The 25,932-nt window shown below is 36.8% G+C and overlaps 1 protein-coding gene across 3 annotated transcripts; it reads right to left on the bottom strand.

The window, feature by feature from the left end:
* Positions 1-1,782: 1,782 nt before the first annotated feature.
* On the bottom strand, positions 1,783-13,679 carry LOC149837565 (zinc finger protein CONSTANS-LIKE 9-like). 3 transcript variants are annotated; one of them, XM_090007423.1, is made up of 5 exons: positions 13,567-13,679; positions 10,908-11,630; positions 5,870-6,097; positions 3,689-4,050; positions 1,783-2,748 (listed from the first exon to the last, which is right to left on the bottom strand). In XM_090007423.1, the coding sequence occupies exons 2-5, from the start codon at positions 11,478-11,480 to the stop codon at positions 2,619-2,621; spliced, it is 1,293 nt and encodes a 430-aa protein (XP_089863549.1). In that variant the 5' UTR covers positions 11,481-11,630; positions 13,567-13,679; the 3' UTR covers positions 1,783-2,618. The 3 variants fall into 3 exon arrangements, with proteins under 3 accessions (XP_089863549.1, XP_089863551.1, XP_089863550.1); XM_090007425.1 differs by lacking the exon at positions 13,567-13,679 and adding an exon at positions 12,234-12,577; XM_090007424.1 differs by lacking the exon at positions 13,567-13,679 and adding an exon at positions 11,744-12,577.
* Between the last annotated feature and the right edge of the window lie 12,253 nt (positions 13,680-25,932).

Genomic DNA, 25,932 nt, shown 5'->3' on the forward strand with positions numbered 1-25,932 from the left:
TGAGTAAGAGTAAGACAGAATACATGAAATGTCGGTTTAGTAAGCAACGAAATAGTCCTGGGAGTGTAGTGAAGCTTGGTGAGCAAGAAATAACGGTGGATAATTGTTTCGAATATTTGGGATCTATCATTCAAAAGTATGGAGAAATTGATGGAGATGTAAATCATAGGATAAAGGTTGGTTGGATGAAATGGAAAAGTGCAACTGGAGTGTTGTGCGATCGTACAATGCCATTGCGGTTGAAGGGAAAGTTTTATAGGACGACTATTAAGCCCGCTTTACCATATGGTACGGAATGTTGGGCTGCCAAGAGACATCATATTCGAAAAATGAGTGTAGCTGAGATGCGTATGCTGAGATGGATGTGTGAAAATACAATAAAAGATAAGATTTGGAACAAGAAGATACGTAAGAAAGTAGGTGTTGCACCCATTGAAAATAAGATGAGAGAGAATCGTTTACAGTGGTTTGGACATATTCGGCGAAGGCCTAATGATGCTCCAGTTAGAAGGATGGAGAAATGGGAAAATATATTAGTTAAAAGAGGTCGGGGTAAGCCTAGAAAGACATGGATGGAGGTGATAGGAAAGGATATGAATGCTTTGGACCTCACCGAGGACATGACATTGGATAGAAATGATTGGAGGAGAAGGATTCATGTGGAAGACCCAGAATGATTTTCTTTTTTGGTTCATATCGCCGACCCCAATTGTTTTGGGATGAAGGCGTAGTTGTTGTTGTTGTTGTAGTAGAGTTAGCCATCACCTACTCAGGCCCCAATGGAGCCAAATATTATTGTGATCCATTACACGATGGCTGGAATGCAGCAGCTTAGGTTCTCATCATGAACGACTGGATAAAGGGACCATACCAGCATTCTCGAGTCCAATTAAGGATGGATATGGACCAGTTACCCATCAGAACTATATGGGTACTAATTACTATTCAAATAAGTGGGTAAAAGATGGATGTTTGATGTAGTACTAGTAGTCAGCTGGGCATGGATATGATATGATTATTCAAGGCACTAATTATAATCCATACGAGTTCATATTTCAGTCATATCCAGCTCACAGCTTTGCATTGTAACACACATGCACATAGACGCCCCAGACTTGGGGCACCTTTGCTTCCACATCTGTAAGAACCATTCTTCAGTTTTTGAGAGTGATTCTCAGGAGGGCCATTTTTCCCGAAGCAGATCAGGTCATGCTGAACATGAGCGTTTTTGCTCACATCCTGGCCATCTAATTTGCATTTTAAAAAGCTAAAAAGTCAACAAAACCACGTGGCATTCATCCAAAATGCAAACAGACGGCCACGATGACGGCATGAGCAAAAACGCTCATGCTCAGCATGACCTGATCTGCTTCCCATTTTTCCAGGGCATCAAACATGAAAGAATTGTGCCTTGAGAAAGTAGACGCCTATCCTTTTGAGAAAGGGAAACACAAAGTCCGACCTTGTGACTTCTTTTCCTTCTCTTAGCTTGACGGTGCATGCAAACGTGCTCTCAAGCTCAACTGTTTCTCATGAACAAACAACAGAAACGTCATGCTGCTAAGTTCAAGGTTTGATAATGAAACCAGACAGTGTTTGATTTCCTGTGGTTCAAAATTTGAAATTGTCAAATCCAGATTCCATTGATAACCTGCCCTTTACAAAATGAAAAGGAAAGATCAATGCACCATCCAATTTCGCTTTGCATCTTTTTTGTGTAATGCAAAAGCCCAAGAACACTATGAAAACAACAGCATAATATAGCAATTTACAACCACTTCGTCAAAAATGTAGATACAAAGCAAAAGTATTCTGTATATTATACATACATTGAGATCCTCACAATAGTCGGATACTCCCTCGCAGTTCTTGCTATAGCACCTGGCATTATGGCAAAGCGGTAAGAGCCATAAACACTGATATGAGTTTTTCCACCAAATCAGTGCCTAATAATTCAAAATCCTTAGCAATGAAAATATTTACAATATTGAGTGAATAACATCACAATTTGTTGAGATTTCAAGAAATCAACTGTCTTCAAGCAACTGAAAACTGCGTCCTCCAGTAATTCCCTGTGGTCCATTTGCTTTTTCTGTTTCTGAACTTCCATTTTGAGCTTACAAAAAAAGGAGATCCAAACTTAATTCAGGAGAAAATGCCCCTGAAAATGCAAATATTTTGAACTTAAGAATTACATCAGCTACAACACTTATAAGGACCCCTTGAACATTAATCATTTATTTTTTGTTTATTTTGCTTTTCACGGTCAGCCGGCATCAGAATAGCACTCAGTTTTCTTTCATAGGTTGCTGCTGTCATATTTTCTCTTCATTCTTGGCACATAGTGAAAAGAACGAACACCAGTAACGTTTTAACTGTGAATAAGGTAAAGGTGTGTCATCCGCATCAGTTTTATGCATAGACCTCGTACAGATCCTAAATGGCTGCCATTTTTTATTAAGGTGGTAGAACAATTATGGTGGCAGTTCTGTGGTGAAGTTCTGGACCCAGGGAATTCCAAGCTAGCAATATACAGGAGTGGCATGTATTTCTATCAAACTTCAATATACCAGTTTGCCAGCTTCATTATGAAATTAGTTGAGGACGCTGTGCTCCTTTCAGAAGCTTCTTGTCTGACATAATGGGTCATAGTCGTAGGCCTCACCAGCCTTGACAAACCGCCCTTTCACACGTTTTCTGATGTCGGCCCTTGCTTTACGAGAAGCGTATTGTATCTTTTTCTCAAACCTGTTCAAAGATTAGATAAATATATAAAATTCAGGAAAGAAAAAATCAAAAACTGAATAACCTGGATCCCACCTAGGCAGCTTCTACAGTCCAACTTGGCATAATGGGAGCCTGAGTCAGTCACATTCATCAGAAGGTTCACAGACTCAGTACCTTGCCAACCCAAGTTCATTAAATTTTGCTAATAATTTAGTACTGAAGCCAAATGAGATTGGTGCAAACAATTATTCTCATTAGCATCTCAAACCATGCCCTAAGTCAGCATCTTGTACCAAGCTGCGTAAAGACCACCTAGAGGTTGTTAGAATCAATTGATTATATGGAGGAAAAAGAAATGGACTGGGCTATTGTCTCAGGCCCATTGATTGATGCAGGAGTAAGCATAGGCAATCTTAAGAGCATAATTTGAACTTTTATTTGCTGAGAAGGATATACCCACCCTCCACGAACCCACCCCACCCAGCCACATGCAGAGGACACAAAAAAGTAAATACCAAAAACCTATGATATAAGGATATTATTAGAACTTCTAAATTACTAATATGGAAAAGAACAAAAATCAAGTATTCATTAGAAATTCCTGGAAGCTACTGCAAGTTATTTTCCAAACAAAGGACATTTTGTACCCACTTATTTTTACTGCTCCCATGTCAAACCCAAAGCACAACCATGTTCCACCTTTTAAATGCTTTCTGTGCATTTCAATTGCAAAACATGTTTGTCATTTGCAAAAGTTAGTAGGCATCTAATTTAAAACACAAACACACACGAATTACACCTAAATACCAAGAACTCTGGGGATGACCAACCATTACAATCCCGAAAAAACACCTTGCTAACCTATTTAACCTAGAATTGTTAATCAGCTAGCAGTTTTCTCCAATCAAAACAATTAACTAGTTCAAATTTTAGACTCATTACTTTAAACAGAAACACTTACTTGCGAGTCTTTTTCTTTTCTTTATAACGCCTGACAGCACTATCCCTGCTAGCTTGAGGATGTGAGTTCTCTGGACCACTGGGAAACCAAGGAGGAGTTTCTCCCATGAGAAGCATGGATGATATCCCACAATCTTGATAATCTCCAGCACTGCTTTCACCACTTAGTCCCGAAAATGGAAGTGACAGACTCGAGCAAGCTTGCCTTGGTGGAAAATGTAGACTGGTGTCAGTGTCAAGGCCAGGATTTGACATAACTGAATCAGCAGAAACCACACTTCTGCATGTAGCTTGCATTTTTTTTGTCGGGCCAGCAGCAAGGGACTCTTCAATTGTTGCATGTTCTGGTACTGAAGAAGATGCCTAACAAAGAAAACAGAATAACGAATGGGTAAATGGTGGTTGACTGGTCGTTCAGAATAAGATCAGGATTTAAATCAAATTATTGAAAATATCCATTTGAGTTAATAAACAAATATCACACGATAATCTGAAACATCTTCTTCTATGTCCAAGTGTATTTTGACTAGTCGTTGCATAGAAGTTGGAGAGGAAATTCTGTTAAGCAACAACAAAGAAATATATTAAAGTTGAATTTTACTTAATTGGCCTTGAACCTTTTTTGTGAATAGTCCAGCAATTTATCTTATTTCATAGGAGAGATTAGTAGATTGTGGAAGGGTCCACGTTCAACCAGTGTTCCTATCATCAGGCCAGGGTATACCCAGTTCTATAATCTGGCCTATGTACTAGAATACATATCACATGCAAAACTGAGTCAGGATCTGATATATTTAAAGCTATGCACTGTAAAAGTTCACTTCCTAGCTTCTAAAAGGATAGAATAATATTAGCTGTTCCTAGAAGTGAGTAGAATAGTGAACCGCTAATATAAAGTGTATAATTTCATCGCGACAGGTCTTCAAATTGCACAATTTAGTGCAAATGTCTTGGCACAAAAGATACTCTACCTTTTCCAAATAATGGATAATTTTTATTAAATGTTTTAAAAGGAAACTACACTGTATAAATGATTTGGTTTTTCCATCAATTTTTTATTTCCATGATTTTATAAGCCCTTTAAATATAAGGGCTCTTATTGTGCATGCCCTGGGATCCATTGCCTGATGAAACTATCTGTATTCATAATGGCGTCCTTGAGTAAAATTGAATATGTCAAGTCGTATTATGATGTTCAAAATCATAACTGATGGGTCTCCAGTTTGAAACTCTTGAGGGCTATCCCCCAGCTTGACCATCAAAGAAAACAAGTTTTAGTATTATGTATGATGATATTGTTGTAATTAGTATCAACTTTAAGTTTTGAAGTTCAAGTCTATTTAGTTAGGAATGGGCAATAATCACTAATTATGTTGTTCTGGATGATCTTTGAAAGAATATCTGAACAAAGTTGACAATAGGATAAGCATCTATGTGGATTAAGTGAACTAACCAAAAGTCAAGAACATTATGTTCAGAAAAAGGTGAAGCATGAATCCCGTGGCCTAGAAAGAAAAATGAATGCATGACAATAGAGTGTGTTGGCATATGGCAACACTGAAATAGCATTGCATCTCAAGTTGAAGAATCAAAAAAGGATTTTGAAAGATCATAGCAAACACTGTCATCTTGTAACTAACCTATTTCTCTTGATTATCACAAAGATCTTCATTCAAAATGCCCCTTTAGTTCCATGCAGGAAAGGGGAGTAACTATGAGAAGCATAGCTAACTTGCAACAAATCATTATTTGTCCTGGTGGCTATGCAAATGAAGAGTCGCCTCATCCAAATGGATCTAGCATGATGTGAAAAGCATGCAATTATAGAGCATTCCTATGGTTAAACAAGAGGAATTTCATGGTTAAAAGAACATTAGAACAAAAATACTTATTTGCCATGTTTTGTGAACTAAATACATTTATGGCTGATAAAACTCAAATTTCTAAAATCAATAAATAATCCTCCCTAGAAACATAGAATGACCATTAGGCATATCTGACAAGCTCTTCATTGACATTCATTTAGTCATATGCTGATCCAGTATGATCTTCACTGTGATTTGTGGTGCACAAGAGTGAGAGATAAATGCTCTTTTTGGTGGATGATCGAGACATAAATGTTCTTAACATGGTTAAATTTTTCAAAATAAAACAGCAGAAAGAAGGAAACAGTGAAAAAAACCTCCAAGACAATCTCATTTCGACCATGTGAATCAGCAGCAGAGACATTCTTTCCCCAAAACAGGCTATCAGCATCACCATCCTCAAAAGGAAGTTCAGAGTCATTACGAGAATTGCCGAAGAGTTCTTCGTAGTTCTCAAAGCTTAAGTCTACATCATCCATATTAAAACCTTCATATAGTTCAGCATCCTCACAAATTCCAAGGTCTTTCATTCCATCACAAGATAACTGCATACAGCATCAGCAAAATTTTTTGAAGTTCTTTGAAAATAACAAACTGTAACCGAGCTCAAACAGTCACAAGAATGTCAGTTGAAATTTGAACTAATAGGCATGCAATTATACATAGCTGCAATTCAGTTGTCCTAATATCAAAGCCAATCAATACAAGTATTTCATTTTCAGAAAGAAACTGCCACGATCAAGAATGAGTACTGCTTTAAATAAATCTGAAAATAGTTTTAAAAGCCAAACAAATCCACAGGATAGACAAGCTTAAAAAGCAATACTTGGAAGGGATTAGTGCGGAGAGACAGAGAGAGCATACCAAAAGAAGAAAAATGAATATGATACAATAAAATTATGAAAAGAACACCACATAACAAATATCTTTTCCTATCAGAAATGAAAGGGTCAAAACAAGCCAACCTATATAAAAAGCTAAGAGAGACCAAGGTACACACCATAATACACAAGTATGAGGAAAAAACAAAAACGACCTTGAGCATATAAAGAGTATCACAAGAGGATAAAACATACAAGGTGACCAGGTACATCTTAACACACAAGACATATCAAACACTCCTATCAAAAGTAACTATATGCTACTGACCTACTGTCTCAGTTGCTGACCCACCAGATCTCTATCAGAACATCTAACACCACCAACTCAAGGGATAGCACACAATAATCACCCTACACCTCCAGGATTACTGTCATTAGTGTAACCTGTAACTCCAAACTTGTCCATCGAATAGTTTCAGCGCATGCTTTCCTGCATTCCCTCTAATTACTGTTTGCTTTTGATTATTCAGCAGCTTCACATCATAGGATAGATACATTGTTAGATTAATCAACCAGATTCTGTAATTTGGTACCATTAAAACTGGTTATGGTGCATCTGATTTCATAAGATTGGGCCCATTGCCATGTCCAGATGGTTGAATATGCATTTCTTTCCTATGTATAATGCACTACTGATATGAAGTATGGAACTTTTATCTTCTTGTGAACAGAAGTTCTAGTTGGCATATCATATCCATGTTTTCTCAGGCCTTGAAGGATCAGGTGCTGAATCACAGATAGTGACACCAAACATAGAAGAGAGGCACCTTTAATATATCCAAAAGTATATTTATTACCATCATCCATACCTACTATTGCTGAAACCACTTCAGCAAGTAGTTTATTATTCACTGCAATGTTTTAAAACAGGATGAGTCAACCCAGTGACTCACCCACGTAAACCTGGGTCAGCACCTAACTGTTAAAATAGTATGTATATATATATATATATATATATATATATATATATATATATATATATATATATATACTATTTATGCCATGTAATTTGCTTTTTGAGTCAGAGATATTTTGGTCCTTTTCCCATTGTAATCAATAATCTTTAGGGACTGCGTGTAGCCCCTTTTTTATTTTTTATTTTTTTATTTTTTCTTTTTCTTTTTTGTCCTTGACCAAAAGGCCAAGGCTGTTTGGTCTTTGACCAAAGAGCTGTTGGGAGCTCCCAACGGTCATAAGTATGACCGTTGGGCAGCCTCCCAACAGCTCTTTGGAGCTCCCAAGCGGTCTCCCCTAAAAGGGGGTTTTTGTGTATAAATAGGGGTCGACCCCCTCTTGCTTTTTCAATGCTTGTATTAAGCATTTAATCAATAAAGGCTTATATTTTTACTTTCTTGTGTATTTTCTTTTTGCCTTTTTTAATTTTTGTATTGTCCCATAGTAGACTTGTGCATGTGCACTTGTGTGATTGTGATCTTGTAAGCCCTTAATGGCTAGTGTTTCGTGCTTCTGCATATTTCCTTACACTAACCTGGTAAACCCAATACCTTGACCCGGTTTCTGTCAAGACTCAGTCAACTTGACTTGGCCAAGAATAAAGTTAGCATGACCCACCTACGTCAAGCATGTCTGGCTCTAGTCCTGAGTCTCCAGGTTTTTAAACCTTGATCAGTGTTTGCAGTATGTGTGTCACTGTCATTTATAATGCATGTGTTCATCTTATCTGTTCTTGAAAGTCAAAAGAAAATGTTATTTTCTTCCATCACACTAAGTGCTTCTGATGGAAAAACCATTTTGATTAGTGTATATATCGCATTTAAGAGCTGCCGTCCTATTGTCAAAAGATGGATCATCACATATAATATATTTTATTGAGGCTGATTTGAATCTTACTAGGATAATATTTTATGAAAACATATTTCAAATGAGCTCGAGTTTTTCCTAATTTCTGTGCACCCATTTTTCACTTATGTTATGCCCTTGCTTTGTCATTATTCTAGTCAATGGTCAAGTTTCCAAGAAATGTTTCTTAAGGCATTTTATACATATCTTATGCAAAACAGCTTAGCTAAAAATAAACATCAACCAAATTATTCTGATCTTTCGTATGGTCTGATTGTATTTCCTGGTTAAAGCTGCCTAGATATATTCTTCTTCCAAAAAAAAAATCCACATATTTCCACTTGATTGGCTTAGTCCTTTCCAACACACTCCAACAAACTTCTCTTAGGGCACATTGGCTTGGCCTTTTGAAGGATTCTAATGAGAATCATTCTCTCACAAGAACAACTTTCATGAGAGAATTCTCTTGAGAAATGAGTCATGAGCTCCAACCCATGACTCCAACTCTTACAGCCCCATTTTCTCACGTCTGCAATGACATGAGAAAGTAGGGCTTGTGAGAATCATTCTCTAAAAAATGTAAGAGAATGATTCTTGCAAGTGGCGAAGCCCTCGCAAATGTGAGAGAAAGATTCTCAGCAAGTGACCAAGCCAACGTTCCCTTACTAGCCATAACTTTTCTTATGTTTGAGTGTTTTACTTGTAGTTACCAAAGCTTCTTAAAATCCGAAAGCTCGGTTTGGAAGCAGGAAACCACAAACTTCTGAAGCTTTAGGAAAAATACTCTTCTAGATAATGGAATCCTAACATTCTACAATATGAAAATCAAACTTCATTGACATAGAATGTGCTTTTCTTGCTAGAGTAATTGTTCTTCCCTTTTAAAAATTGTACTGTTCTTATAAAATAGATGTATCTACGGGTATTTTATTCATAAAACAAGCTAAATAAAATGCAGTTTATGCAAAAGAGATATTTTAGCAACTCTTTTATGTGTCTTCTTACTCATTTCCATTGTCATTTCTTGCTTGTTTTCCCTAATGCTTCCTACATGCTTCATGCTTCATGCTTTATGCTTCATGCTTCATGCTTCATGCATCTTTTAAATACTCACTTATCCTGGGAACTATGCTTCACTTACAGGTGCACTGTGTTCCAACATGCAATTGTAGGTGGCAAAATCTCTAATCAACAATTGCTGCTTTCAGTGTCACCAGATTCATGAAAGAGTATCAACTTTACCCTTATCAATTCATTTGTTTATCACCGTGCTGCCATTTCTGAGTACCTATTATAGCACTCTTTTCTCTCATCATTCTTTTCTGATGCTTTCTTTCTGGCGTCCTTCCATTGGCTTATAAAACCTTCATCTGTGTCTTCTCTAGGCCTTCCTAGTATAGAAATAAAATATTGCCAGATATTGAAAAGCAAAAGAGACATAAGTAGAGCATTGCAAGATACTAACATGCCTGGGTCCACCCCTTATGACCATACACCTCTTACAAACATCTAAAGTTGCCAATCCATGTCCTTTATGGTGCTAGACATCCTGAATCAATTTTTGCATCTCAAGTATGCCACATTTCTCAAACTTCTGTCCTCCCACTCATTTTATCTCTCGTTTATGCTCAATAAAAACCTCCCAAATGGCAACTTGTCATGGCAGAAACACTTTGATGGCCTCACAATTCTCAAACATACTGCTTCCAATTTGTGAACCCAACTGAATGTTGATGGGTTTATTAAGTAAAAGCATGCAGTTACAGTTCATTGAAGGATTTATTAGGTGAAAATAGGTAGTTACACTTCCATCTTCACTTACAAGGCCATGTAGATAGGCCAGGGATATTGATATCATAAAATTCTATACTAGTTATTAGTGTGGCTACTGTTCAAAAACCTCCTTTACAATTTGGCACCATAATGGGTATCTTCATGATTTTTTTAGTGAAGAGGCACATGTAAGAATTTGTCCTAGTGTTTTTCATTAGCACAACCAGAATTTCAGCATGTGTTATGCCCTTTGGTCTTAAAAAACATTATAGATATTGATATGAAAATTTCAGTCCCATCATTACCATTCCTTTTATCACTGGCATCATTATGTAGCCTTTTTCTTTTGCAAAACAACCCTCAATCATGAAATCCTGTTCTTATATGTTGACATGATTCTCATCAAGAATGACGATTCTGTCAAATAACTTGAAAACAACTAGGCTAAATTTCTTAATAAAGGAATTTCATGTTTCAATTCTCAAAATGAAGAGAAAAAATTAATGCAGCCATCCTATAGGCAGTGATACTTCTCATTTGACAGCTGGCCGCTAGCAACATTCCCATAGGTTAATTTCCAAAAACAAAGAGCAGATGGTTAAGGTCCAGGTGAAAGGTGCAAGGAAAGAGTACTAGAATTCCCAGAAGTTCACTCCCTAGGAGGAGCTTCATGCTTGGCATAGCTTACTTCCACTTTTCCAGATGAGACTAGTGCTGTACTTAGCTCTGAAATTTGGTTAGATTTTATTGCGTTGCAACCTGAGATGCACAATGCTATTATTGAATAAGAGTGATTAACATGGAAAACACAAATTTATCGATGAATAAGAGTGATTACTATGGAAAGCAGAAACATAACTCTCTCTATGCACAGAACAGAAATAACATGACGATAGCTCACCTTGGTTATATCTGGGTCCACTATTCCAACTTGTTGATCCACAGTGAATGACATAGAGTTCAAAGGAGGCAACGAAGAAGATCCTATCCAAAAGTTGATCTTATCTGCAGTTTCCAGCTCACCTAGTCTGCTAGGCATAGTTAGCACCATAGTGTTGCTGCTTGAAGGTTCCCAACAGTTACTAACACTGTTCTCATCAATGGTCATCAAGCCCACGCCTTCCTCACACTTGGAATCTCCAGAAGGCAAGTCCAAAACAAAGGACCAAAGTTCTGCAGCAGAAGGGCAACCAGCATAAGAGTTTAGTGCCTGTCTCTGGTGTCCTGTAGTTGTTGCTGAACTACCATGCCTGTTCCAGTCACAATTTTGACACAGCGACATCTTTTCTTCAATACACCTGATTCTAGCTGGTTGTGAATTGCATCCATCACATAAGAGAGTTCGAGAATGACGCTGAGCAAGTGCATTTGCTGAATGAACATTGTGGTCACAAGAAAGACATAGGCAAGCAACATCTGATTTGCAGTACACTACAGACCTTTGCTCCCCACAAAAGTCACAAATGATGCCCATTTTTCTCAAGTATTCTGAGGAATCAGACTGCAACTGAAATTAGAAATCTTTCTATTAACCACCAGATTATGGACTTGTCACCAACCTCAATCACGTTGCAGTTTCTTCATTAACCAAGAACAGCCATCATAACCTTGAAATTTTCATAACCTGAAAAAGCCAAATAGAGAGTTTCTAAGTATTGATTAGTTTCTCCCTTAAAACCACAAAACTGACAGAACTATAGGCATCTTATGTATTAGTTGCAAACATTTAATTCCTACCAATTCATCTCAGCAATCATTATGGGGAAAAGATTCACATTCTTCTTTGCATAATGATTACATTGTCATTTTCTTTTCATTTTTGCATAAGCTAGGGGACTACATGTTCTGGAAGGATAAACCTCCAGACTGGACCCTGTCCACGGAGCATTGAAATGTATGGTTAGTATTTTTTAACACTATAGAATGAGGGCGAGGGGTCATAATCCCCTAGCTTGCTGATCAAAATAAAAGAGGAGAAAAAACCAGAATGAGGCCACTAACAAGTTTAGTTCAGACTCCAGAGTGAATATGCAAGATCCTTGCAACTTCAAGATAAAAAGCAGTGGCAGTATAATAGGCAGCCAAAGATCAACTAGAAAATGAATATCTTAAAAAACTGAAATATAAAGTAAGATAGCAGAAGAATAGAAACTATTCCTCAGTTAGAACTGGCTACTTTCATGTAGGACTTCTCTCTAAGAGAATGAAAAGACTTGAAATTTTGCACCTTATAAGGAAGACTCAGCATCACAATTTTCAGTCAATATTCCACCAACTTTTCTGTGCTTCATTAGCTGATAATTCAAGAAATTATCAGAAATTCCCAACCAGAAGTTCAATCCCCATTCCTCATCATTACAGGAAAGCAAGAAGTCAACAAAGCACCTTCCATGAAAGAAAAAATATGAAAGACATAGTTTTCAATCCAACAATGACAAGTTACAGGTTGCCTTGAAAGTTTCATTTCCCAAAACTAAATACATGACAAAGGCCCAAGTTTCATTGTGATGAAAGATTAACCGAGCTTAGGAAGAAAAATACCCAGAAATTGGAATATTTCTAGCTGCTAACAAATTACCTGAAGAGTTCAGTATCGAGACTTAAGATCTTCAATTATAGAAAATAACTTTATTACAATAAATATGCATATTAACTCGAGTATTATTACAGAACAATAACACATCTCATCTCCATGATCTTTGATAGATCGTGTTAATAAAGAAAGATAAAGGCAATATTTAGCTTAGAAATACAAAAATACCACTTGATCACAATTTTATTAAAAAATATAATGGCTAAAACAGAAATAAAGTCATTAAAACATCAAATTAAAGCAAAAAATCATCAATTATCAAATGTCAAATAAATTTTCACACAGTTCATCATAAAGCCACGTAATTCAAAAGTTTTCAAACGTTAATTCATCTAAAAATCATATCTTTTGCAAATTCAACAACTACAATAACAATAAACTACCGCCTATTTTCCACAACAAGCACCACCAATCGACAGAATTCAACTGATTGAGGCAGATCATTAACTACAAACTCTTTGAAGAAAAAAAAACATAAATTCACCCACAATTTCACGCAACATGCACCGCGATTCCGTGAAATTCACATATTCAAAGACAAAAACACAAACACTCTCAGCTAAACTCACTTCTCCCCTGCAAATTCCACACATAAACTCTACTTTCCGCCATCGAACGCAAACTCACGTGGAGCCACTCGTATCCGAAAACGAAAAACCGAGAAAAAAGGAAAATTTCACGGAAATTCCATCGGAGTTAGACCGATTCTTACTGAATAAAAAACGAAAACAAAAATTCCACATTAAACGCAAAAAACAAAACAAAAAAACACCGGAAAAAATGAAAAGAATAGTCATTAAACAACCGAAATACGAGCTAAGACGCATCAAGGAAAAAAGAAACTCACAAGAAAGAGATCGTACCAAAAAGGAGGGAAAAAAATCAGCAAGTCGTCGGAATTCTCGTGCAGTGAAAAAAAGGAAGAAAAATAAATTGGAGGATGAGAAAAGTGGGTCAATCTCTGTACCTTTTTCGCCTTTCGCCTTTCTCTTTTCAAGCAAAAACATAATTAATTAATAAAAAGATTAAACTGAAGAGAGAGAGAGTGTGGGGAAGGGGAAGGGGAAGGGCGGAAACGAAGTGAAGGGGGGTGGTGGAGGGTGCGGGCCCCACCTTTTTAGTGCTATCTGAAAAGGGGAGGTGGGCGTGAAAGAGTGTGATAAAATGGTACACGAGAGATTCGGATAATTACGGTAGTGACCCCGTTCCGTTCGTACAACCCCCGCGTCTTCAGCCGACGGGGAAAGAGCGTTTCCGTTGTACGGGTGACGTAGGCAAGCTTGATGCTGTACGGTTCGGACCCGCGCGACCGGGTCCTGCGGGAGAGGGAGAGGGTGCGGTTAACTCGGAACCGTGCCTGTTGGAGCTCTGTCCAACGTGGGTTTGGGTATGGGCCAAGGCTGGGCTGTTGCTAGGTCCATAGCGACAAATATCCAGATATTCTTTCTTTTTTTAAGATATTATGAGAAAAAATGAGATATTAAGTTGGACACTAGACATAATAAAATCGTGCCTTTTAAAAAATATAGCGACAATGTATTATAAATTAATTAATATATTGCACCAAACATTGTCACATATCTCGTTGTTGGATTTGAAAAAATTTCAGGAAAATATAAGAAAAAAATATACAAGACAAAAAATATACAGACAAAAATTCTTTTTCATTTTTCAAAATTTTCAAGCATATCAAAAGAACTCGAGAAAATGGAAATTTTGAAATTGAGGATATATTTCATTACCAATGAATGACATTCGTTTTCCATGATCCAAATTAACGAAATCCTAGTGGTTCAGATATGGATCGCATGCTAGATTTGATCCTTATTTGAACTACATTTGAATTAATATGCAAGTGTGCATGACTGTATTATGTGCAAATTAAAGTTATATATCCAACTTGCTCTTCTATCGGTTCATATCCAGCAAGATCCGTTACGTCTGTGTATGTTTTAATTTTTTTGTTTTGTTTTTTTGGAGTTGTGATTTTGCAAGAGTGCATATGCATGGTAATGAATCATATTATGAATATCAGTCGGATAAAGACTGATTTTCACATGTAGCTTCATATTGTAACCCATGTGCATTGTTACAAATTCACAAAATATTGTTTTTTTGGGTATGGCCCGGGTCTGATTCATGTAGTTTTTATTGGGTCTGGATATGATTTCTCTTATAGTGGGTTCAATTAGACCCAAATCCGGACCCGATACCATACCTGAAAATCGAAGCCAAGTCTGGTTCTACCTGGGTTCGGAACCAAACCTGACCCTTTGACACCGCTAGGTGTGAGTGACTGCTTGCAACTGGAAACCTCCACCACTGGGACGGCTGTCTCTTTCAGTTCATTGTGTGGTGTAGAATCAACGGAGAATTGAGATTTGCTTTTGGCAAAAGCGCAGGATGGGATAGTTGGTGAGAAAACTCAGAGAAAGTGACCTATAATGGAATTGTTGGCATTTGATGGGTGATGCTTTGGAGCCTAATGTGATGGTTGAATATCATTCAGACAGACGTGATGTGGTGTGTTTGTTTTCAAGAGCATTGGTAGGGTGATTGAATGCACAGGGGGTGTTGGATAATAGACATGGAATTTTTTATGCAATTCTCTAGACTTGGTTGTGTTTGGATTCCTGAGGAGTGCAATCACCTTACAAGGAGCTTAGCGGAATCAGAAGGCCTTAATTATGATCGTGTTTGGAAGGTATCTTTTGGCGAATTCCATTTGATTGTAATGAATTTTTTATAATATGGTAAGGAACCGACTAACCCCAGCTTTCTGGTCCAAAAAAAAAAAGTGTACAGTGTTAAAAATATCATGTTGTACAACGAAACTGCTTACTCCAAAGTGTGACAGCTAATAAGAGAACCATGTTAAAAATATCAATAGAATGCATCGTACAATCAAATGTTTCAAATTTTGCTTTTTTGTGTGTGTGTGTGTCAGGTGTGCTAATCACATGGAAAACATTTGCTGCTGACAGATGCACAGAATTATCAATTACAAACTATACCAGTCTCCATAATTGTGTTCAACATGGTTTATTTGGTATAGGTCACGTCTTGGATCATGTTTTCCAAGATAAATACTAAACTTTTAAGTTATAACATGCTGATATATTCTGAGCCGGCCTATTGCTCACCCTTTGTCAGTTTTAACAGATTAATTTAACCCCATGGATAAGCTCATCATGGTTAGTTTACTAGGAATCACATTTTAAGTGGCTTTGATGTAAAAACATTTACTTTTTCAATTACACAATTTTAATTCATTGCTGAATTTAAAATAAAAAATGATCGTACTATCCTTTCAAGAATGACATGTTTCTCAAAATGCCCCCACAATTTGCATTATCCACAATCAGCGGTGCCCCATTATTTTAGGATATTTTTACCCTCCGTGTGAGCAAATCTCCTGAGGTTTGCATGCTACCATGCCAATGTCCTCATGTCACTTACGATATTTGTTATTTTCTTTATCTGACAAAATAAGAACCCAAACTCAAATCCCCAAGCTAGTTATTTAGATGAGTTAATTGATTATACCCATGATGGGCTGACAACCCTAATATTAAATATCAATTAATATGCTATTACCATGAAATTTCTCTATACACTACCTACCTGTGGTAAAAAATGAAACACCAGTTGCAACCTAGTTGCATGTCCATAAATGAACTAGTAATTATATATGTATATATATATATATATATATATATATATATATATATATATATATATATATATATATATATATATATATATATACATTCAAACATTTAGAATCAAAACTTGTAACATTCACATGTGTGCACTTCCTTGACGATTTGATCTACATAAAGAACATTAGCATGATAGCTCACAAATGTCATCACACATTTACGGATCTCCTTAACAATCGGATCTACTTAAAGGAGATTCACATAGCAGCTCGCGAATGTCATACTATATATGTGAATTTTGCAACACATTTATGGACCTCATTGACGATCTAATCTACTTAAAAGAGATTCACATAGTAGCTTGTGAATGCCATACTATATATATGTGAATGTCGCCACACATACACAAATCTCTTTGATGATTCGATCTACTTAAAGAAGATTCATATGGTAGCTCGCAAATATTGTACAATATATATGTAAATGCCAACACATATTTGTAGACCTCCTTGACCATTTGATCTATTTAAAAAAGATTCACATGGTAGCTCATGAATGTTGTACTATATATATGTGAACATCACCACATAATTTTGGACCTCCTTGACGATCTAATCTACTTAAAGGATAGTCACATGGTAGCTCATAAATGTCATACTATATATATGTGAATGTCATCACACATTTGTGGACCTCCTTGACAATTTGATTTACTTGAAGGGGATTCACATTGTAGCTTGCAAATGTCATACTATATATATGCGAATGTTGCCACACATTTACAAGCCTACTTGACGATCTGATCTACTTAAAGGAGATTCGCATGGTAGCTTGCGAATGTCGTATTATATATATGTGAATGTCACCACACATTTGCTGACCTCCTTAAAGATCTAATCTACTTAAAGAAGATTCACATGGTAGCATGTGAATGTCGTACTATATATATGTGAATGTCGTACTATATATATGAATCTTGCTACACATTTACAAACATCCTTGATGATATAATCTACTTAAAGGAGATTCACATGGTAGCTTATGAATCTCGTAGTCGCCACATATTTGCTAACCTCCTTGACAATCTGATCTGCTTAAACTCATGGTAACTCGTGAATGTTGTACTATATATATGTGAATGTTTGTCACACATTTGTGAACCTCCTTCATGATCTAATCTACTTAAAGAAGATTTGTGTGATAGCTCATGAATGTCATATTATATATATATATATATATATGTGTGTGTGTGTGTGTGTGTGTGTGTGTGTGAATATCGTCACACATTTGATCTACTTAAAGTAGATTTACATGATAGCTCACGAATATCATACTATATATATGTGAATGTCATCACACATTTGCGGACTTTTTTAATGATTTGATCTACTTAAAGGGGATTCACATGGTAGCTCATGAATGCCATACTATATATATGTGAATGTTATCACACATTTGTAGACCTCCTTGATGATCTGATCTACTTAAATGAGATTCACATGGTAACTAGAGAATGTCTTATTATATATATATGTGTGTGTGTGTGTGGTCTGAAATCGGCCCCCATTTATTTTGATGTTCTTTTGATTTTAGTAAAATTTGATGTCTTAATGTTCTGTTTCAATGAAGTGGGACATTGAGTTTTGATATTAGTTTGTGATTCATTAATTTATAAAGTAGTGAGTCAGGTGTATGCAAGTCAAGATTTATGAGTCATCCTCAATATAATACCCAAGATTTTTTAATAATAAATTGAAGATTTTTACGTAAGTTCGGATTTGGGAGCAACCCAAACTTATTAAGTTCGGGTTCGATATGGATTAGAATGAACTAGACCCGATATATGATCTGAACTAGAGATAGAGCGATGCAGACTCCATAGGATCGATTCATGCGAGATTCGGATAAATCGAGAATCCAAAAACCTTGTGTGATCGAAGAGGGTCAGGTACGTATGTGGGGTTTAGATCAAGATCGAAACGACCCGAGCCGATAAGAGAAAGTATGAAAAAAAAATTAGAGTGAGAGGCAAAAAGAGAAAAAGTTCATAATTATGGGAATTACGAGGTTGTGGAGGGGCATGGAGGTAAATTTTCATGGAGGGTACCCCCATTGAATGGGGAGTTGCCAAGTGGCAACCCCCCTCTCTCTCCTCGTACCTTCTCTCTCTCTCTCTTTAATATCTCACTCTCTCTTCCTCTTATGATGCACTCCCTCTCTTGAACCCTCCTCTCTCTCATCCTCACCACCATCCCTCTTCCTCTCTCCCATTTTCTTCTTTTCGACACCCACCTCCCTTATTTTTCTCTCTCCTCTATTCATGACACCATTCGCCCATCACCGATTACTCCACTCTGGCTGCCCATCACCACCGACGGACCCCTATGCTCTGGTCTGCTCCCTCCCTCTCTCTCTGTTTTGTTTGGTCAGCCACACTCGTCGGTCATCACCTCAGTCAACCTACCACAAACGCTGACCAATTTCTGCTGTCAGTCAACCACCATTCTGCCAGCTGAGGCCACCTCCTGCCACCGGCCACATGAGCTCTAGTTGACCACCACCACTCTCTTTTCTTTGTTTGCTCTCTCTCTCTCTCTCTCTCCCTACGGTTTGTTCGTGGAGGAGAAGAAGGGAAGAAGAAGAAGAAGAGAGGAAGAAAAAGGGAGAAAAAGGAAGAAGGAAAAAGAAAGAAAGGAAAAGAAAAGAAGAAAAAGAAGTTGTCCAAGCACGCCACTGCCACTAGGCCAAGTGGGGCCCACTGACAAACATTATTTGAAATACACACTGGTCTATAACTATTAGTGTGTCCATATGGTTCAGTTCTAGAACTAGAACATGTCCAACTGGTCCTCTATTGGAACCAAAATACATGTATCACAAGAGTTCCAATTCAGAACTATGGGGATTGAATTTTATCAATCGGTGTATATTTCATCACGGTTAGATTAGTGAGTAAAAATCTGAAATTTTTACAATAGATATACGGTTCTGATAGGTAAATATAGCCATAAAACTTGCCTCAATTAGAGTTTGGAGCAGGGAGAAATAAATGATTTACCAAGACTAGTTTTTTGTTCATCGAACAAACCTGACTGGTTGAGTCGCTTCGAAGAAGCATCAATCCAACAACTTTACAGAAGGAGGTAAAAATTATTGTACATAGATGAACATGTGCCCGTGAAAATAAGACATGTTATAACCATGTATAATTAATAATTTTTATAAAATAAAGCATATAAACATGATGTTCATGATTTGATTCATCATAATACCAACAATATCAGTTTAGCCATGCATAAACATAATTTTATGTTGCATACAAAATAATCCAACACATGGAATCAAATCTGAAACACACAAGAAATAGTTTTATTCAAACCAAACACTCGTACACTAAAATACATATTAGAAAATTGAATTTAGTTTTGAATCGAATATGAATCATGCACATGTGTATTAGATCTAACACAATGAATAAATCATGGGCTGATCATGAATTAATCAAACACAAAACACAAATAAATTATATAAATCATATTTTTCTAAAGAAGGCTCTTATAAACCCTAATCGATACGACCTATATGAATTTATTTATGATATTTAATTTTAGTTTTACATAAATCATGCATCTAACATGAGTATGGTTCAAATCATATAATACATGAATCATAATAGGAAACATAAAAATAATAAATCCTTGAAACCTATTTTTCCCAAAAAGAAACCCTGAATCCCCAAAATGATTTTCACTATTTGGGTTCTTTTTTTTTTTGTTTAATTTTGATTTTACACCATGAATATTTATTTAAATGGGGTTTACGCATGCTGGTCACATCAAATACACATTCATCATGTTTAGAAATATCGAACAAGACTTTTACGAAGAATGAATATGATTCAGGGTTTTTTCAGAAATTTTGGATATATAAAATAATAATTTTTGGTACGTATCCTACTTGAAATAAAATAATCATAATTTAAATAAAATAATATATTTTGTATATACCATACTTTGGGAAAAATGATTATATCTCAAATAAAATAATAAAATAGTAGTTTTTGGTACATATTATACTCTAAATAAAATATTATAAAGATGTATGCATATATTTTGAATAAAATAATATTTTTGCTTATATTTCGCTTTGCAAAAATAAAATATTGGAAGCATGCATAGAACAATATGCATATCTGCTTTGCTCAAGACTAGAGCTTTGGGTTCAGAGAACCCTACTGACAATAGAATAGTCCACTCCAAATAAAAAAAAGGGAAAGACCAAGGTCCAAGAGTCATTTCCCGTACACAGTAGTATGTAGGGCATACTTTTATTTTGTGATTGGCTCGTGTAAAAGCTTGAATTAAATTAACTGCTAAAGTGCAAAACAAAGCACTATTTGGTAAATAAAGCATGCCTACACACAAAACTTAAGATATTGATCTGCTATATTGGCAAAATGCTCGTATATTCAGAGCAAGTACTGATTGGGTCGGGTACACATACATGATTCTAGTTATTACCCAAAAAATGAGTACTTGAATTATTGAACCCCTATTCTCGGTTACATATGTTAGGCACTTAAAATAATACTTGTAATAAAGATAACTCTTCTGACCCATTCTGTTTCGATCTCTACCTTAGAGAAGGTAGATGGTACAACCTCGAGTGTTTTTGTTCTGATTTTTGGGAGTGAGGCATCCTAGTGGTCTCCACTCACTCGTAGGTCTACGAAGGCCAGGACTATCTATGTGTTCTAGGTGATAGATCCCCAACTACTGCAGTAGTCCAAGATGCATCCTACTTTCTGTTTTACCTTAACGGTGATTCTCTCAGTGACAAACCAACCACTTTGGGTATGCTTAAGTCAGGTACCCGCGGGATTAAAACATTTATGAATAATACACCCCCGGAATGCCTTGGTTGTTTGCGATGGTCTTCCCCCAAATATGCCCTAATTATGCAAACAATTATGTTTTGTATTTTGTCTTACCTTTTAGTAAAAATGCTTTATCTGAATTGACTAAATATGTTTAATATTCTGAATTACCAGAATTGTTATAGACTTGACAGACTGCCAAAAGTCTGACCCTTTAATGGGTTTTTGCTCAGGTACAGGTCAGTGAATGCAACAGAGCATGAGTGGTATCGAGGAACTAGTACTCTCTGGAGGATCCAGGGACCAACTTAGGACTTTTGTTTATAATATTTTGTATTCCCAAGTTTTGAACTATCTGTACATTTTGTCAAAAATGATGTAAATAATATTTTGGCTTTCACTCTCATAATAACTTTTTCTTATTTCACCCTATGGCTCGCTCAGAATTTTTAAAGTCGAACTCAATGTTAAATCGTTTTCTGTTGACAATATTTAAAAAGAAAAATTTTCAAAATTTTTTGGTAAAATTTTGGGTTTTAAATTTTGGGGCGTCACAAGATCGATAAGTATGTCTACAAATGTGTGGCGATATTCACATATATATAATACGATATTCGCGAGCTACCATGCAAATTTTCTTTAAGTAGATCAGATTATTGAGGAGGTCCGCAAATGTGTGACAACATTCTCATATATATACTATGACATTCACAAGCTACAATGTGAATCTCTTTTAAGTAGATCATATCATAAAGGAGAAACACAAATGTGTGCCGACATTCACATATATAGTACAATATTCATGAGCTACCATGAAAATCTCCTTTAATAAGATTAGATCGTCAAGTTGGTTCCACTACAAGAAAAATGTTATTTAGCGACAAAATATTGCGACGAAAATAATCTGTCGCAAAGTTGCGACAGATTAGTGAGAGAAAACTATTCATCCCTAAAATTGGAATTAGTTGCAAAATTAGCGAAAGAAAAATTTCATCGCAAACGTCGTCGCAAATTTATGATGGATTAGCAATAGAAAAATTTTGTCTCACACTCCGTCGCAACTTCGCGACGAATGAGTGACATCGTTTTTCTGTCGCTACTCCGTCGCAAATTTGTGATGGCGTTTGCGACTTAATTTGGTCGTCGCTAATCCATCGTTAAATTTCTCGTAAAACCCTAATACGAGCCCCTTTTCTTTTTCATTAATCCCCCCCCCCACCCTTTCTCTCACTCCGTTGCTCGCCCTCTCTTCTCCCCCTTTCGGCGACCACCTCCCTCTTCGTCGGCACCACCTCGTTGGTCATCCGACCTTTCTCTCGCCCCCTCTTGCTCATCTCCTCTCTCCTCCCCTCTTGCTCATCTGCCGATGCTGACGCCGACATCGACGACCTCCTCCCCCAAGTACATCTCCTCCCTTCCCTTCTTCTTTCCCCTCATCTCTCTCTCTCTCTCTCTCTCTCTTTCTCTCTCTCTCTCTCTCTCTTTCTCTCTCTCTCTCTCTCTCTCTCTCTCTCTCTTTCTCTCTCTCTCTCTCGTTCTGCCCTCTGTCACCCAGCGGAAGGGGTCGGGACCCCCCCCCCCCTTCTGCCTGTTTTGGAGATTTTGGTAGGGGGCTTTGGCCCCTACTTCATTTTTCAGAATCCGGCAGGGGCCAATGGCCCCTGCCCCGATTTTCTTTTGAAGTCGGTAGGGGCCATTGGCCCCTGCCTTTTCCTTTTCAAGAGTCGCATGGGCCTTTGCCTCCCCCCTGCACCCTTTTTTTTCTTCTTGATCCGGCAGGGGGCGATGCCCTTGCCCCTCTTTTATTTCAGGCAGGGGCCGATGCCCTTGCCCCTCTCTCACCCTCGCCCTTTCTCACCTTGCTCGATGTAACCCCAGCCTCTGCCTCCTGATTTGAACAGGAGGGGTGTCGCTCCTCCCTGCTCGCTCGCTCTATGTCGTCTCTTTTCGACAGGAAAGGGGGAGGCCCTCCCTGCTTCCTGCTCTCCCTCTCTCTATTCTGACAGGGTCGGGCTTGACCAGGTATCTGAGTCTGCCTCTCTCTTGTATATAAATGTGCTTTGAAGGTGCGTAGCTGAGCTAATTACGCGATGCTTAGTGATAAGCATCACATGCGGCTAAAAATGCAATGCAAAAAGAAATAAGAAAAAAATGTAAAGGCAATAGCATGCAAATCGGGTAAATACCCGTGGTGAATAAGTGATGCAAGCGCATCACAAGTTATTTAATTTATTTGATGCAACACTTTTCTGTTCACACACTCACTTAGTTGTGGATATCTAGGACTGCTTTGATGGAGTTTGGGGATCATGCTGAGCATGATTTGAATGTATAAAAATAGAAGTGCTCTTATTTTTGGAGTTTGGATTCCACCCTAGTCATGGTAGTAATTAGCAGGATATTAGAGTGTGTTTGCTGCAGGTACATGTTTGACATTGTTTTGATATGAATGATTTGAATGATTTGAATGTATTGTAATGTTTGATGTGACTGTATCCATGCTTGCATGAAGTTATTTTCAATTTGATTATGCCTTTCATGTGAAATTGTATCATGAAAACATGCTTCGAATGAATCTATCATGTTATGAATGGGTTTGCACATAAAAATGAACAATAAGTTATCAATGCTTCAAATATGCTTCAAACGAATGGTTTTGCACATAAAAATATTAAGTTATCGATGCATGCATCATAGTTCTTGTGATTGAAAGACATCATATATATATATATGTGTGTGTGTGTGTGTGTGTGTGTGTGTGTGTGTGTGATATATATCAAATCATTACAAGTCGCTCTGCTACTTTCCTCTCACCCCTAGATTGCAACGATTATATATGTCTTCGAGGACAACTAAACACATGAGATGACATGCAAATAAAGTTCGACATGATGAAGACAAGATCACACATCTTGTTGACGCAGAAGCTTGGAAGCACTTTGATTCTACTCATCAAACCTTCACAATGAAAGTGAGAAATGTTAAGCTCAGTTTATGTACAAATGAATTTAATCCATTTGGGGGTAGATCAACTCCATACTCGTGTTGGCCAGTATTTGTCACTCTATACAACCTTCCTTCAAGCTTATGTATGAAGCGTCAAAATCTTTTCTTGTCTCTATTGATCCCTGGTTCGACCTCTTCGGGCCAAAATCTTGATGTATGTTTTAAGTCATTGATTGATGAACTGAAAATACTGTGGGATGACAGTGTTCTCACGTACGATGCCCATAAAATTTTTTCGTTATACAATTTATATATCCTATGTATAAAAAATAAAGTAAACATAAAAAATATATATATAAAGTAGGTAAAATAAATTTAACACAAGTTACAAGGGGAAACAATATATCCATCTACTATAATCTTCGCCAAGTTCTAATTATTTACAAGTGAACATATACAAAAAGTTCCGTTTGAAACAACAAGAAAGTGCAACAAATTCAACACATGAATCTAATCATCGCCAAGATTCTGAGCATCATCTTCTTCATTGTTTCGATCTGCCCCTTCATCCATGCCTCCATCAGCTCTTCTACGCTGATCATCTCCAACATCCTACAAGAGAATCAAAATATTAGTATTGATAAACAAAACATAATGAAATAAATTATATGCAATGCACATAATCTAAGGCAATCAAAGTAACATGGATGAATGCCACATATACTAGCTATCAATAAAGTGAAGGACATTAACAGAATTCAGATATGTGTTTTAAGGCTGACAAAAAAAAATTATAGTGATTCAATCATGCACATATGTGTTCTAAGGTTGTCAAAAAAATGTCATAGTGATTCAAGCATGCATATATGGTTTATGAGGCTGTCAAATAAATGTGTTATGTATCACAATCATGCATATATGTGTTATAAGGTAGTAAAAAACGTTTATAGTGATGAAATCATGCTTATATGTGTTTTAAGGTTGTCCAAAAACTCTCATAGTGATTCAATCATGCATATATGTGTTATAAGCCAGTCAAACAATTTCATAGTGATGAAAGCATGCTTATATATGTGCTTTAAGGCAGTCAAAAAACTTTCATAGCGATTCAAGCATGCATATATGTGTTCTAAGGCAGTAAAAAATCTTTCCTAATGATGAGATCATGCTCATATGTGTTCTAAGGTTGTCAAAAACTTTCATAGTGATTCAATCATGCATATATGTATTATAAGGCAGTCAAACAATTTTAGAGTGATGAAAGCATGCTTATATATGTGTTCTAAGGCAGTAAAAAAACTTTCATAGTGATTCAAGCATGCATATATGTGTTCTAAGGCAGTCAAAAAACTTTCATAGTGATTCAAGCATGCATATATGTGTTCTAGGGTAGTCAAAAAACTTTCATAATGATGAAATCATGCTCATATGTGTTCTAAGGTTGTCAAAAAACTTTTATAGTGATTCAATCATGCACATATATGTTATAAGGCAGTAAAAAAACTTTCATAATGATGAAATCATGCTCATATATGATGAAATGATGCATATACTAACTTGAAATTTAACGACATGAAACTTTCATATCTGACAGGCACCTACAGACGAAGTTTTCTTGTCTCAAAAAAAGCTGCACAACTCATTACGGACAACGTCGGAAATGACTTCATGTAAAAAATCACGCATTGTGTCCTTAACAAGCTGGAGGACACCATCCCAAGAATTAGCAGAGTCAATCAGATGCTAGGAGTCGGTGCTCGGGGGTCGGCAGCAGCGGCACACGACGACGTCGGATTATCAGGGGTCGTCGACTGCGGCATACGACATAGGGCGGCGTCGGTGCTCGAGG

This window comes from Nuphar pumila, chromosome 5 (assembly GCF_984573655.1).
Source record: "Nuphar pumila chromosome 5, dmNupPumi1.hap1.1, whole genome shotgun sequence".
NCBI lineage: Eukaryota > Viridiplantae > Streptophyta > Magnoliopsida > Nymphaeales > Nymphaeaceae > Nuphar > Nuphar pumila.